We start from the raw sequence: 14846 nt of genomic DNA, 5'->3' as shown, positions 1-14846 counted from the left end.
TGCTCCCTAGGAGAGGAAGCCTTCAGATGATGGAGGTAGTGCCACTGAGCTGAAAGGTCAGACGTCACAGGTTGCATTGGAATCTCTCATGGTTTTTTCCTGAGTCTCAGATTTTTGTGGTCTATAAAATAAATTTTCAAAAATATAGTTTAGTACTTTACTGAATAATGTTTATTTATAAGCTTTTGGATTTATGTCCAGTTTTTTCATGCAAGCAATAAAGATTTGAGGTTTTGGACATGTTTATTTCTATTGCTCTTTGATCTAGAGGATTTATATTTCTCTTCTCCATTTCCTCTTCCCCCATTTTTTTCTGACATATCTGTGGTTTAGGCTCTTGTCATCTCATCCCTGAATTATCACAGTAGCTTCCTAACTGACTCTAGGACTTTCGTCTCTTGCTTCTCCATCTTAGACTCTTCAACCAGGCTAATTTCCTGAACTCGGCCATTCAAAATGTGGTCTATGGACCACAGCATCAGCATCTCCTTGGAGCTTGCTAGAAATGCAGACTCTCCGGCCCTACTCAAAACCTACTGAACCAGAATCGACCTGTCAACAGGACATGTAGGTGTTTCAGACCAACATAAAGCTTGAGAAGCACTGTCCTCTCTTCCCCCATGCCATGCCTCACATTGAACCGTCCCTAAACTACCTCTGTCAGAAGAGTGCCATTTTAGTTTTCAGGTGAGATGTTTTTGACATGAAGATGTAAATGCTCACCCATACCATCTACTAACTGGTTCTGAGAATGATGAACAATTTTATCTAGATAACTTTAGAGCAGTTGTAGAAACTGAGATGCAACTTGAGCAGAAACCTTCTGATAAAAGCAAAATATATTGGTTTTTGATAAGTGAAAGTTAAGGAGTACTTGGGAAATATATGGGGTGAGTTGGTTGGAAATGTTCTTGTTAGTTTGACATAGTGACAGGCACTTTGCATACTTAATTTAATCCTCAAAAATAATCTCATTCAGGTGGGTATTGTTATCCCACTTTTACATGTAAAGAAACTGAGACTCAAAACTGAGACTCAAACAGGTAAGATTGTCCAGAGCCACAGTATTAGTTAGAATTTAGGCTATGTTTTGGTGACAAAGATATCTGAAATGCAGTGGTTCGAGACAAGGGGCCCTGTACTGAGGTGGGCAGGGGGCCCCAGATGGAGGCTTTGATGATTTACAAGGTCACCCAGCTTCCTTCTCCCGTGTTGCTTCGTCATCCTGGTTGGAGCTGGCTCCCGCCCTTGGGAAGAGGGAAAGAGAAAGTGAAGAGCCCATAATTTTCTTATAATCCAGACCTTCTGCCTGTCACTTGTACTCACATTGTGTTAATCAAAGCTTAGCACATAGTCATATCTAGCTGCAAAAGAGGCAGGAAAATGTTGAAACCTGGAGAGTTATTAGCTCAAAGGAAGAAGAAGGGTTGCTACAAGGGAAAAATCTCAGGCCTTCCATAGGCACACAGCTGATCCATGCAAGAGCCCAGATTCAAACTCCAGGACTCCAGCCTGTGATCTTTCCACTGCACTGTTCCACCATTTCTTATACTTGACAGTCAGTAAGTGCTGGTTCCATTGAGAGAGACTGAGCTATTCCATGTAAGCCTTTTGGTTATTTGAAATTATTTCTTTCTTCTGTCTTAACCTCCCTGATTACCTACATGGCTCTGTGCCAAACTGTTCCTATTTTTTGATGATGTTAATTTGTAAAGCAGGAAACTGATATACATCTTCTTTCATAAGAAATGTTATAATACAACCATCCCCCAGTCCTTAGAGGTTCTGTGGAACCATATCAAGTGTGATAATTGGTGTAAATGATAGTAATTTTTTTAGTGACCAAATGACTATCCCCTTTAAACTAGGTGTCTTCTTAGGAGAATGCCATTGCTCAAAATATTGTTGATATTTTGTGTTGGGTTGGTTGTATCAGTCAACTCTCACTGCGATAATGCTTTGTGACAACAACAGCAGAATCTCAGAGGCAGACACAGAGTCATGAGCATTTAATGTGTATGTGGGTCTCCTGGGGGTCAGCTATTTAGACTGGGCCTGGCTGGCCAGCTCTGCGTCAGGCACCTCCCAATCTCCTTCTGAGATTACACATTAGCTTGAACGTATTTTTCTCTGGCAGTAGCAGAAGCGTAAGAGAACAAGTGGAGTTACGTGAGGCTTCTTGAGGCCTAGGTTAAGAACTGGCAACTTGTTACTCAAAGCAAGCTATGTGGCCAAACCCACAGTCAAGGGCCATGGGAAGTACTGCACACCTCAAGTGAGAGGGCATGTCATCATGTGGTAAAGGGTATGAATACAGACTTGGTGAAGAGCTGGGGCCAACAAAGACATCTACCATGGCTCTGCCTTTAGCAAGTTATCTTGAATATTTGCAATGATGGTAAAGCTTTATCTTTTAAGGGTAGGTTTGAACTTTTTTTTTTTTTTTTTGGTAAAATAGCTGTGTATGAATAAAATGAGAGAATTGGGTTAGGTTTCTCTTTAGGCAGAAAGGTAGCTGTTTAAGCATGAGGTGTATAATAATGAAACTTATTTCTAGAACTGGTTCAAGAATATGGCATTCAGTGGTAGAAGAGTCAGAATCAAGGAGATCAGTTGATTGAAGGAATAACTCTCATTTGGTTGGAAAATAATAAATAAATACACCTCACAGTTGGTGTCACATGGTCCCACTCTGTCTCAGAGTTAGAAGAGGAGTGAAGAGACACTCATCTCTGGTATTTCCTTTGAATAACCCTGAGCAAATATGCTTTCTGTGCAGATCCTCATCGCCAAGTCCCCTGTGGCTCCCTTCACCACATTTGTCTACACCATCGAGAAGGAAGGCCTGGTTCTTCAAGGTAAGATCCTTGGAGTAAGCCGTTTCTGCAGGCTGATTATGCTCAGTGCTGCCCACGGCGGGTGGCAGTTACTGCCGTGCTCCTGGTAGATGCTCCTTCAGCACAGAATCATTGGCCAATGATATTTATCCTGCTTAAAGAGATTGGCAGTTGTGGCCAGAATGTGACTGAGGTGGAGGTGGAGCTGAGGGAGAAATACAGAATTTCCTAACAGAGCGAGACAACCAAAGAATGAGGGGCCAGCCGAGCAGGCCAGGAACTGCAGCCACCCCAGTCCTTCGCAGACCCTGTGGGGTGAGGGACCAGGCGGTAAGGCTCTGACACCAGCGTGGACAACCCAGCACTGCCTTGGGGCCCCCACACTTAGCAGGCTGAAGAACCGTCTGGGCACCTGGGCACGGCTCCATGACGCTACTTCCTCAGCCTCCTTCTGGTCGCTCCATTTCCTCCCCTTGTGCTCAAGTTCTGCCCAGGGACCAGGCCTTGCAGACCTGCCCTCTGTGATGTGGGCCTGAGTTCTGCCTCATGGTAGAGTCCCCCTCCCCCCAGGCCACAGGCTAGAACTAACTCAGCAAATGGGGAGAATGTGGATCTAGGGTCATCATTCCCAGATGTTAGATCTTCGGGTGGTTAGGAAAGGCGTCTGATGGCGGGTGTATAGAAAACAATAAACATGAGGGGGTAGATTCAAACCCCATTGAACTTAGCCCACAGGGTCAGACGTCCAAAACTGCTTTGTAGATTAAGAAGGGTCCCCACAGAAGTGCCCAGGAGCCACGTCTGTCCCTCACCGTCGGGCAGGAGGCCCGACCCGCGGAGATGCGTAGGTGCACATCTGGCCCGGACCACAGAGGAGCATATTGTCATTGCTATCCGTGGGAGGAATGTCTGCGAGTTAGGATTTTGTAAGCTGAGTATTTTTCCCAAGTTTGTGAAGCAGGGCAAGTCTTTACAACATCCCCACAGAGGCAAGTTGAATTGCAAAGATCTAACAGGAATTTTGTGGAGTAGGCTGTGTGGTTCATACTTCGGACTGAGGAGCAGGCTGTAGCCTTCCCTTCCCTTTCCTTTGAAAATGTCCCCTTCTGAAGGACCCGGAAAGCAGCGTGTTTGTTTGGTGCAGCTGAGCTCCACAGCAGGGACTCGGGTCTAGGGAAATTTGGAGTAAGAACTACTGACCTTTGGCTCTTAGCCTTTGACTTATGCTATCCAAGTTCCTTGGTAAATATTTTTTTTACAATTGCAAATATTGTTTTCTGACAAAGAAGCAGAGATTTTAAGACCAGATTAAGCAAAGCAAACAGCAGGCCCCTTTGTTACAGACTCTCTAAGGGTGTATAAGTAATAAGCAATCAGAAAGCTGGACTTGTGTTTACCCAGTGCACAGTGTGCCCTTTGGCTCTTCATTTTTGGAGCCTTTCTTCAAAGATTAGAGGTCTAGCAAATAGCAAATTTAGATGAAGATTTCAAGAAATTCTATGGAAGATTACAAGATAATTTCAGGAGGAAAAATCCAGTTCTGTCCAGATGGCTTGTGTGCAAAGCCTTGATATGGTGCCTGTGTCTTGATCACTGGGCATTTTGGTAAATAGCATTTGGAAATCTGGTCTAATTTGGATAACTTATAGGATAATATTTGTGGGAACAAGATTCACAGAGTTGTCTCTCAGGCTTTCATTGCTAAGATCATGATTTTAACAGGAAAGAGAAAGTTGTTTAGGGAGTGTAGAAACTGGAAATACAATGAATTGCTAGAGGTTAAAAAACTGCAAAGAAAGACTATTAGAAACAGTTGGAAAAGAGGGGGAAAAGTGGATTACTAAAGGAGGCTGACGTGGACCTGTGTGTCCAGGAAAGAGAAACATTCGGGAAAGTATTGGATGGTGCAAGAATCCCAACCAGTAAATAAAAGTGTCTGGGAGATCTTAGAGCCTCACCTGTTGATTTTGGAAGCTACACCTTCCTCTCTGAGGTTTTTTCCGGAGGCAGCAGAACCCTTCTGCCCCTATCAGTAATGCCACTTAATGCAAACCTCTGGCTATGGGTGCCCAAGACTTTCAGAAAACAAAAAGGAGCTCTGATCCTCAGAAAAGTGGGGGCCCCTCCTTTATTAGAGAGACTCCCTTGGATTTCTAATCCAGCTCTGGTGTGTTCTTGAGAAAATCTCTGGCACCTTAGTTTTGTCAGCTTGAAAAAGACGATGTTGATGTTGATTCAGGGCTTTGCAAACTGTTTTGTGACTCATTGATGGGTCATGAAATAAAATGAAGAAATCATAACCAGCATTTAAAAAAAAAGAAATAGAGGAGAATAGACAATAACAGATTATATCTGCATATTGTGCTGTTTCATGAACTATTTCTTGTGTGATTGTGTACACGTGTCCACGCATTGTGAGTTTGTGAACGGAGGTTGCAGTGCAAAATGTTTGTCTTATTTGGATTGCAGTCATCGGCCTGGGTGATCTCTGCAGGCCTTCCCACTTCAGCTTTATCTGATCCCCCTGGGAGATGCTGTTCTTATCATTCACTTAGCTCAGAAGAGTTGTACCCTTGAGAACTCCACAAACCGGAACATAAAAGCTTATTTTTACCTCCAGTCTTACCAGATGACTGAACTAAAACACACCTGCACAATTCCCCAGGCTTAAAGCAAAGAAACCTTTGATCCCTGGGTGGTAACCTTGGAATGGTCCCAGAAGTCGAGGCCAAGAAGTGTTCCTTGTGTGAGGGGTTGCTCTGGCAGGACAGTGCTGAGGCGGCGTGGAGGTTGGTACCTGCAGCTCTGAGGTGGTGGGGTATACAAGCCCGGCCTGAGAGACGTGGAGACAGAGAGGGGAAGGGCTGGAGAGTAAGGGCAGCTTTTGTACCAACTAAACAGGAAACTGCCAGCCCTGCTACCTGTGGCACAACGTCCAGTCTTTGTAATGGAGCCAGCCTGGAGTGACAGGAAAGAGCAATCCAAACAGGCTACCCTGTTTTGGGGCGGGGGTGGGGGACAGGGCTGTTAGTGAGTGTGGGAATGATCGCTGGGTGCCTTTTATCCCCTTAGCAAGCCCCAAGATTCCTACTGGCCTGCCAACCAGGTTTTATAATACCTGAAGAGCTCCTGAGCGCAGAGGCAGAGGGAGGGAATAAAAGGTGAGGCCAAAATTCGATTTACTGGCTCCACAGGCCATTGCCCTCACCGGTTCTCAAGGATTAGGATGCTGAGAACAGCCCGCAACTGGGGGTCTTATGTCCTTCCCGCCCCTTTGTTCACTGGGACGAGAGGGACAATAAAACGGCAGGCTGAAGAGATGGAGGGGCTTGGTTAGAGATTTCTCAGGCTGCTTTTTGAAACACTTGAAGGAGCCGGTCCATGCTATTGTTGTAGTAAAATAGAGAGCGGAACTATTCTCCTTTGGCAAAAAAAAAAAAGAAAGAAAGAAAGAAAGAAACCCTCCCAGCATCTTCAGGAGGCCGCCTGGCTCAGGCTATTACCATGGTAATACCGTGCTGTTTGCATCTTCTTTGTCTGGCTCGCACTCGTCCGGGATCCTGGCCTCTCCTGGTTGGGCCCAAGACCCTGGAAATACTTGGGCCCCAAAGGAGAGGGATCTCATGGCCCCCAGCTTCTTGATGGTTCAGACTCTGAGAGGGGCCTGGTCCCAGCAGAACGGGAGTTCAGCTATTTTGTGCAACTGAAGTGGGAAAGGTGGAGGGGGGTGGGGGCAGATCCCATTAATCCATTTTTCCTTTTGTCCCCAGAGTTTACCATGAAATCCCATTGCTCACTGAGTGGGAAAGCTCAGAGGTCTGACTAGCCCAGAGTGAGGCCCAGGGATGCCAGGACCTAGTGGAGAGGGAGAACGGGGCTTGGCCTTGGGAATCACCTTTCATGGAGTGGGCCCACAGAACTGCATGGCTGCAGAAGGGAAGGAAGCGTTGACAGTGAACTCCAGCCCGACCCACATCTGTTCTGGTTGTGTCCTTTGCTTCCCCAGAAAGCCCCAAATGTTGTGCCACCCAGAACACGGCTGGGGCCTCTGGGCCTCTGTGTCAAGGCCTCGAATAAAGATTCTGTAGTTGAAAGCAGCCAGGCAGTTGCTGATGCTACAGGAGGCCTAAGGAAAGCCCAGGGCCTGGTTTCCCCAGAGCCATCCTGGCTTTCATGGGGCTCTTGGCAATCAAGGCCTGCCGACTTGGTAAAGAGGCAGATGCTCTAGGAGGGGCTGGCTAGGGAAAAGGAAGAGGTGCACTCAGGGGGCACCTCGTTGTCCACTCTTCCTTTGCCTTGTTTATGCTCTCCTTCCCCTCAGGAATCTAGGGAGCACTTGAAAGACAAAAGCCAAGTGGTTTTGAACAGGACAGAGGACAATGGCTTTGTTTCTTAGGAGGACAGAATTGTGTGCTTTTATATTGTTTGTGTGTGTGTGTGTGTTTTTTTTTTAATCAAGATCAGGTAAAACAGGTCAAATCTGGATTCTGGTGGTGTTCTCTACTAGCTTAGGTTTGAATGAGCAGCATAAACCTTGGGATGAGGCTGGGGTATGTCCGGGGAGCCTAGGGCACCCTGAGATAATAGGTCCAGAGAAGGTTCTGGAAGCAAAGCTAGTTTTCTGGTTTTTTCCAACCAGCTAGTATAGGGACTCAGAGGAAACCAGAAAACAAACAATAATTTTTTTAAGAGCTGGAAAGCTATGTGCCTCAACTTTCTTGTAAATTCAAGAATGGTTGTTTGATCACCTTTCAGAGCATGTTGGGAAAGGCATTCATCTCCTCTGTTTGTTTGCTTGTCACAAAGCTGGGTTAGATTCTTCCACCCCATTTTCTTAGTCACTGAGCCAACTGGATGATTCATTGAAAAATTCTTCCCCCCACCACCCCCAAATACCACCGTCTGAGTTCATCAGATTTCAGTTAGAGTCAGTAACCCATCTAAATATTTCTGCCTGGTGGACTCAAAGTGACCCAGAAGATTCTCAGTCTGTTTCCATCCAGGCATGGAGGTGTCTGCTTGGTAAATATCACCCACACACCTGGCACACCCTGGCATTCTTGTGGGAGCCTGGGCAGAGAGCCCGGGGATCCAGTGGAGCAGAGGGAGCTCACTCCCAGAGGTCACAGAGGAGAGAGCCAAGCGGGCTTGTCACGCGCTGTCCTTTGCTGCTTCTGCCTACAGGACTCCCATCCAGAATAAAGTACCCAGAATAAAGTAAACCCAGGAATCTAACACCCAGAATTAAGAAATGTTCAAGTTTTGTCATATTTGTTTCAATTTTTTTTTAATTATATGAATAAAACTTGACAAAATCCCAAATTCCTTTGTCCCTATCCCTAGTCCAGCCCCCCATTCCCTCTCTACCCTGTACTCCTCCACAGAAGTAAAAAGCTCTCCAAGGTTTGATATATATCCTTCCCCCCATTCTGGAAAACTACATATATGTGAATCCAAATATAATATTTATTTTGCATGCATCCTAAATTTGCACAAGTGGTTTATTGTACACATCATTCCACAACTTGCTTTTTTCACTTAGCATTATGTTTTTGCAACAGATCTGTGTTGACATACAGAGATCATGTTCTTTCACTTTAAGCTGAGGTAGCCATATCCATTGCAATGAATGTATCACATGGTATCCGTTCCCCTATTAATGGAAATTTGGACTATTTGTTAACTTAATGAATTCTATTGCACATGTTTCTGGGTATGCATGTGTGAGAGTTTCTCTAGGTATATATCAGAAAGTGGAGTGGCTAGTCAGGGGATGCACATTTTTGTCTTTACTATATATTCCCAAATTGCTCTCCAAAGAGGTTTACCAATGTATACTTCCTCTGGAGGTAGTAGACCAATTCCTGTGCAGCTGTGTATAATTATAAGTTAGTTGTCATGTTTCCCTGGGTGATCCTCTTGTGTATTCTGTATGGATGCCTTTTATCTCTGCCATTGGGAGTGTAAGCTTTCCATAGCTTCTAGAGGGATCTTCTGTACAGTGCATGTGGTTCATGCATAGACATATGATGAACTGACAACAATTACTCTATTCTTTCTAAAGTTAACTGTATACCCTTCCCAGAAAGGGATCTTTTCGTCCCATTTATCATCCTCATTTTCAGGTGAGGGAACTGAGTTCCAGAAAGGTGAAGTGATGTTCGCTGCCTCAGAATTGGGTTTGTAGCCCTTTCCAAGTGCTCAGTCTGGGCGCCTAAGATTTTATAAAATCAGAAATGAGCTTGGGCCCCTTTGTCTTCCACCTTGGTCGCCCCTTGGCAGCTTATCTCTCAGGCTTCACGAGCCTCTGTTGGCTACTCTAGGCCCATCCTGAATCTTGAATCTTTAAATTCTAGGGTGAATCAGTCACATGGATATAGTGATCCCTTAAGAAACTTCCTAAAAATAGTTGAGTTATGGTTTGGCTGAGTGGAACCACAACCTGGATTCACAGTAGGGTACAAGATGGAGGTGGACTGCTTTCTTACACAGCATCATGGAGAAGGGATGCAGCTTGTCCCCACGTGTTGGTCCAGACACCCAGGCTCTTAGCTTGTTGCTCCATCATACTTAGGATGTTGCCCTTGTCATAGTCCAAAATGGCTCAATATCATGTCTTCCATCCAGGTAGCAGGAGTTGTATGGAATAGGGGTTTGGTGGGAGGAAAGGGCAAACCCCTTCTTTAAGGCTATTAACCAGAAGTTACACACATTATTTCTTCCAATCCACAGATATATGGAAAGAAAAGCTGGAAAGTGTAGTTGCTAATCTGGGTGGTCATATGCCCAGCTCAGCTTTGGGAGTTCCATTATCCTAAGAGAGAAGGGGAGATGACTTCGGAGATACATCTTTTTCAGGGGAGCCCAGTTGCAGAGAGCCGGCCCCAGGGTACAATGGTACAGACCCTCAGGCTGGGCTAATGTTGAAATGCAACATAAATATTGTATGTTTAAAATGCTGTCAGGACCTTCTTTGGTAAAGTCCAAAGCAGAGAAGTGGAGTATCACATTCAGTAATGCCACCAATGATCTGCACCCCAAACAGAACCCAAAACAGAACCTCTGTCAAGCAGAAACTTCAGTATGTGTTTTGCTGTGGTGCACTGTGCAAGGAGGATCCTTGAACAAGGGCTGCCAGTGCCTATAGCACAAGGCAGGGTATGGATTTGGTTCCAAAGTCATAGACTAAACACATTTTTTTTTCCAAAATTTTTTTTTCCTGGCTCCATTTTTTTTTTTAAACATGGAATGAAATATTAGTTGGAATAAGGTTATAGAGAAAAACCCTATTCCAAGGCCTGGACTACAGTTAGCCTAGAGCCACACTCCTCTTAGAACCGGGAAGCCATTTGGCTATCTTTGCATAGCTAACAATCTGCGTTTGTGAAAATGCCCAGGTAATAATACCAAAAGATGTTAAATCAATTCAGGTTGTTGATTTTCTTTGAAAAGCTCTTCCAAAAGGACTTGGAGTTCTCTCTGGAATGTGACTTAAGCTCCATTTCAGTGAGTTCAGTTAAGCAGGTATTTCTTGAACATCTATTGCTTGTGAATCATGGTGCTCAGGGGATATAGGCTGGAAAAAAAAGAAGTCCCCACCCCCCTTTTTTTTAGTAGCTCAAAAACAAAGTAAGTTTCATCAAAAGCAAACTGTCACACCTACTATCAAGGTTCAAACAATGGAATTTGAAAGGATAGAGGAAATTGACTCATTCCATCTAGGATGACTGAGGAAGGTCCCTGAGAGTGCATGGGACTCAAACTGGATGTCAGCTCCCAAATCCTGACAAAAATGGCATTCCATTGTCTCTTGACAGAGGCCAGTTTCTTTAGCTGTTTGAGGATAGATTTGGGCACACTAGGGAATGCTGATTAGTGCCATGTGACTAATGTTGAATCATGCTGACTAATGTGTCCTGAATGGATTGATTCAACAATAAAGGGGACATTGAGAATCAAGAGTTCAGATCCTGAATTTTATCATGTGATGAAGCATAAGTCACTTATCCTCAGTACTTCATTTTTTGGTCAATTAAAATGTGCTCCTGATGAGAATCCAACAAATCACCTTGACTAGAAAGTGCTTTACAGACCTCAGGGATAACAGAAACGCTTAACGACAATTCCCAGGACAGGCTTATGCAACCTTGGGTTATTCATAGTACGTGCAGCACCAGACCATCCATCACATGCTGCGCCCTGGCCATGTGAAACTTCTATTTCCTCACACATGCCATGAGAACTGACAAACAGTGCACTGCACTCACAAAAACTGACAAACAGAGGAGCTTTTGAAAAATCTTCCTATCTACCTACTGGGGTGTCTGTGTTTTTCTGCAACAAATGTCGCCACAGAACTAAGAGCTTGCCTTGCACACACAGCTCTTTCTCTTTTGACATCTCCCCAGCTAGACTGCTTGAGAACCTGGCCTTCCGTGTCCAGATGTTTACTGAATTCTGAAGGCCCCCCAAAGGGCCCAAGTTCTTTTGTTGCCATCCAAATCACTTCCCACAGAGACTGACCGATGTCCTGAAGGAGGCCTTCAATAGGGAGGATAAATGGAGGCAGATGAAGACATGACCCCCTGAGGCTCACCCACGTCCACGCTAACAAAGGGTCTGAGGCACAACCTTGTAAGGAGCATTTTGGTCAGCAGCGTCCCCTTGAGAGGCCAAGTCTCCCCCACAGGGCTGCTTTCAATGGCTACCATTGCATCCGAAGGGCTGGGCATTTGTTAAGGGCTGGGGTGTGCTAGGTGTTGCACAAAACATCTAAATCATGGCCCCCGGTCTTTGTGAGGGCTTCCTGACTACAGATGGCAGCTGGCTTTCTCAGGGGAAACCTGGGGGTGGTGGAGGAAGCTGAAGAGGGGCTCCTGCATCTCTGGATGACCTCTTCCCACCCAGCCCAGAAAGGCTTCCCTTTGTCTGTAGCTGTCGGCAGTCCAGCCAGGGCTGTGAGGCCCTAGCCTACACCTGTGCTGGGTTTCTGGGTGTCTCTGGTTTGCCAGTCCATGGGCTCCCTGGGTAATAGGTATGTGTATAAGAGGACTGCCATCAGAAGGAGAGTCGTATTTAGGCTTCTAGTGAAAAGTTAGTGCATTTCATGACAGCCACAGGTTTTTTTTGGTTTTTTTTTTGTTTTTTCCAAACATTCTTTCTCTCCCTCCCTCTCTCTCTTTCTCTCTCTTTTTCCCTTTAGACCAACAGAGGCCTTAGGGATGCCATGACCTTTGTCTAGAGCTGATGGGGGCGTGATCTGTGAGATGAAACAGGACCACGCTGTTTGGAAGAAGGAAACGGAAGCCAACATAATGGGGATTAATTAGTTGATTGCTGTTGAGATGGTAACCGATTTGTGCCCCCCACCCCTCCCACCATTGAGCCAGCCATCTCAGACCTAGCAGGGAAGGTGAAGATGAAGAAGCCTTTGTTCAGGTCTCTAGATGCGTGGGGCTGAGGGCTGTGCCGCCGAGGGATGTCAGCAGCCATAATAATAATAATTTGCACTTATATAGCACCTTTCAACCAGGCACCTCAAAGCAGTTTAACCACATTAATTAATTAAAGCCTACAATCCCCCTGGGGAGAGGAGGAGGATGACTAACAGGATTTGTAATTACAGGAGGGAACATTTCCGAATAAAGTATTGTCCACCAAATAAAAAGAGGAGGTGTAAAGGAATTGGGGTCTCCAAAGAGTAACTGATTCAGAAATGAAATCATGGAAAGATGGGGGATGCTGGGGGCGGGCATGGGCGTGGGGGTCTGCTCTTGTGCCAGAGGGAGGTCAGTGGGCTCAGAATTCACTGACAGGTTCGGATCCAACTGAGAAGCGGAACATGTATGGTATTAGTGGCATTTGGAAGGTCATTAGTGGTACAACTATTGTGGTGTAAATTCGAGTTTCACTGGTATATTGTGTATGGCCCTGTAGAACAAAAAGTGAGATTCATGCAGTATTTAATAAAGGATGAAATGATTTCTTTAGATTTAAAGCCCAAGGCTGGGCCAGTCAATTAGCAAATAAATCAATTGGTGACCCATAGGATAATTTAGTTTCCAGCAGAACACCCAGCCTACCCCTCCTGCTGCCAGGAGGTTTCCAACTGAAGATTCAAGGCTGGGTTTAATGCAAGGCCTGGAGGCTTCAGCCCCTTCAAAGCTAGGCATCAAGTCTTCCCATCCTTCGGCACTGGGACCTCCTTTATCCAAGTTGTAAGTGACCCTCAAGCTGTCCTCTAGAGAATTGCTTTGTACCTGCTCCCCCTTCAGAGGTTTTTAAATGCCTTGGAGGCTAGAATCAAGTCTCATTTTATCTCGTGTCTACTATCAGTGCCCAACCAAGTGCTGTGCACCACCTAAGTACCGATCGGTGAAGAATGGTTGAATGGCAAAGTCCTTTAACAACTCAGTATTTGTGGAGCACAGACCAAATACTAAGGCAAAGCTCAAAAAAAAAAAAAATAAGCTATATGTATTACATGGAATGGGAAAGACTCGTGTACTCCTACCTATAATATCAAGCAGAATAAAATTAAGTTGACATTATAGTTGTCTGCCCAAGCCACATGCTGCAAGGGCCTTTAAAAGAAGGAACATTTCATTCAGCTGGAGTGAATCAGGGAAGGTATTCCTGGAGAGCAAACAATCCTCTGGGCACTGGAGGACGAGAAAGATTTTGATGGACCTGGAAGAGGTGGGGGATACAGTTTCCAGACTGTGGTTGTCTCCCTCTGAGTGAGGTGCCTTTTGAGAGCTTGTGGTCTTCAATGGAACATTTGTGAAAACCAAGCTGAGTTTTTGCAGCTGATTAAATGTCCATTTCATATGAATTCTTGACTATGAATTGGCTGATTTTACCCAGCAAGGGACTATTCGAGAAGTTGAGAAAAATATTTTGTTCTCTGTAATGATGCATTTGGTCTCTCTCCACTTTCCCTGTCCACCAAGAAAGAAAAGCTAAGCAGTTAAAACAGGGCACGCAGGGGTGTCTGAGAGAGGTACAAAGAAAACATATCCCAGTCCCAAATGTGAAAGATTAAATGGCTTCCTACTTGAGACCTTTTTTTTTTTAAACCCAGGAAACAGTAAGACAAATCAGTCCCTGCTCCAGGGCCCACCAGGCCTTTCACCATAAGCCATGCTGCTGGGACAGGACCCAGGCACTGTCTTTGTATTGTGTCAACATTTAGTGTCGCTGGTATATCTCACACACACTGTATGTACATCAGCTTATCTGGTCCTCCTCGCAGTCTCACAAGGTAGGACTCTGTATCAGTTCTTCACAGATGAGGAACGAGGCAAGGAAAGTTCAGTCTCTCGCTAGAAAGTGATAGAATGTGGATTTAAACCCAGGCAGCCATGCTCCTTCCTCTCTCCCTCTCACCCCTATAGTACTTCTGTTCATGTGTATCACAGCCTCTTAGTCATCCTCACTCAGCTGCTCAGCACAATACTATACACATATTAGGAGCTCAGCGAATATTTTCCAAATAGACGAATCATCAGAGCAGATGCTGGTGGTCTGATCTTCCAGTGGGAGAAGTAGCTGCAGAGAATATAATAGAGACGCCATCACTGCGTTCTTTTCTTTTCACCATTATTAAAAATTAGGAGATGCACACAGGAAAGGCGCCCCAGGGAATGTTCGCAAGAAGGAAAACACAGGCGGCATTCATGAGCTGAAAATTGGCCAAACTGATACCACCCATGAAATGCTAGTGAGGTGTCTTGTATTGTGAATTGCTTTTATTGAACTTGGATGTGATGCAGTGATTTCTTTCCTCAGTGTGTGTGTGTAACTATACATATATATGGCAAAGTCCAGCGTTTGTCTCCCTAATTGTACTGGCATGCTAGTTACTCTGTTGACGTGCTGCAGTCCTGGTGACGATTCAGAAGTGTGTGCTTCCTGTCAGCCGACGGAGTGAGCACCTCTGGATTAACCCAGAAGTGCTCAACTCTGTGCCTGGTGTCTTTTAGTTGTATGTTGTAAGCAAAGAGACTG

General features: G+C 45.1%; 1 protein-coding gene across 13 annotated transcripts in view; it reads left to right on the top strand.

Moving 5' to 3' along the window:
- Nucleotides 1-14846, top strand: part of RAD51B (RAD51 paralog B) — a 696422-nt gene that overhangs the window by 499055 nt on the left and 182521 nt on the right. For 12 of the 13 annotated variants that reach the window (XR_012507483.1, XR_012507481.1, XR_012507482.1 and 9 more), the window contains one exon: nucleotides 2780-2858. Coding sequence is in view for 10 of the 13 variants with exons in the window: in XM_074365347.1 (XP_074221448.1) it covers nucleotides 2780-2858 (79 nt within the window). In the remaining 3 variants the exon portion in view is untranslated. Of the gene's footprint in view, nucleotides 1-2779; nucleotides 2859-12039; nucleotides 14611-14846 lie in introns of those variants that run through there. The other variant, XM_074365344.1, reaches the window with a different exon arrangement.

The sequence above is a fragment of the Camelus bactrianus genome, chromosome 6, assembly GCF_048773025.1.
Source record: "Camelus bactrianus isolate YW-2024 breed Bactrian camel chromosome 6, ASM4877302v1, whole genome shotgun sequence".
Lineage (NCBI taxonomy): Eukaryota > Metazoa > Chordata > Mammalia > Artiodactyla > Camelidae > Camelus > Camelus bactrianus.
This window is presented reverse-complemented; position numbering and strand designations above follow the sequence as displayed.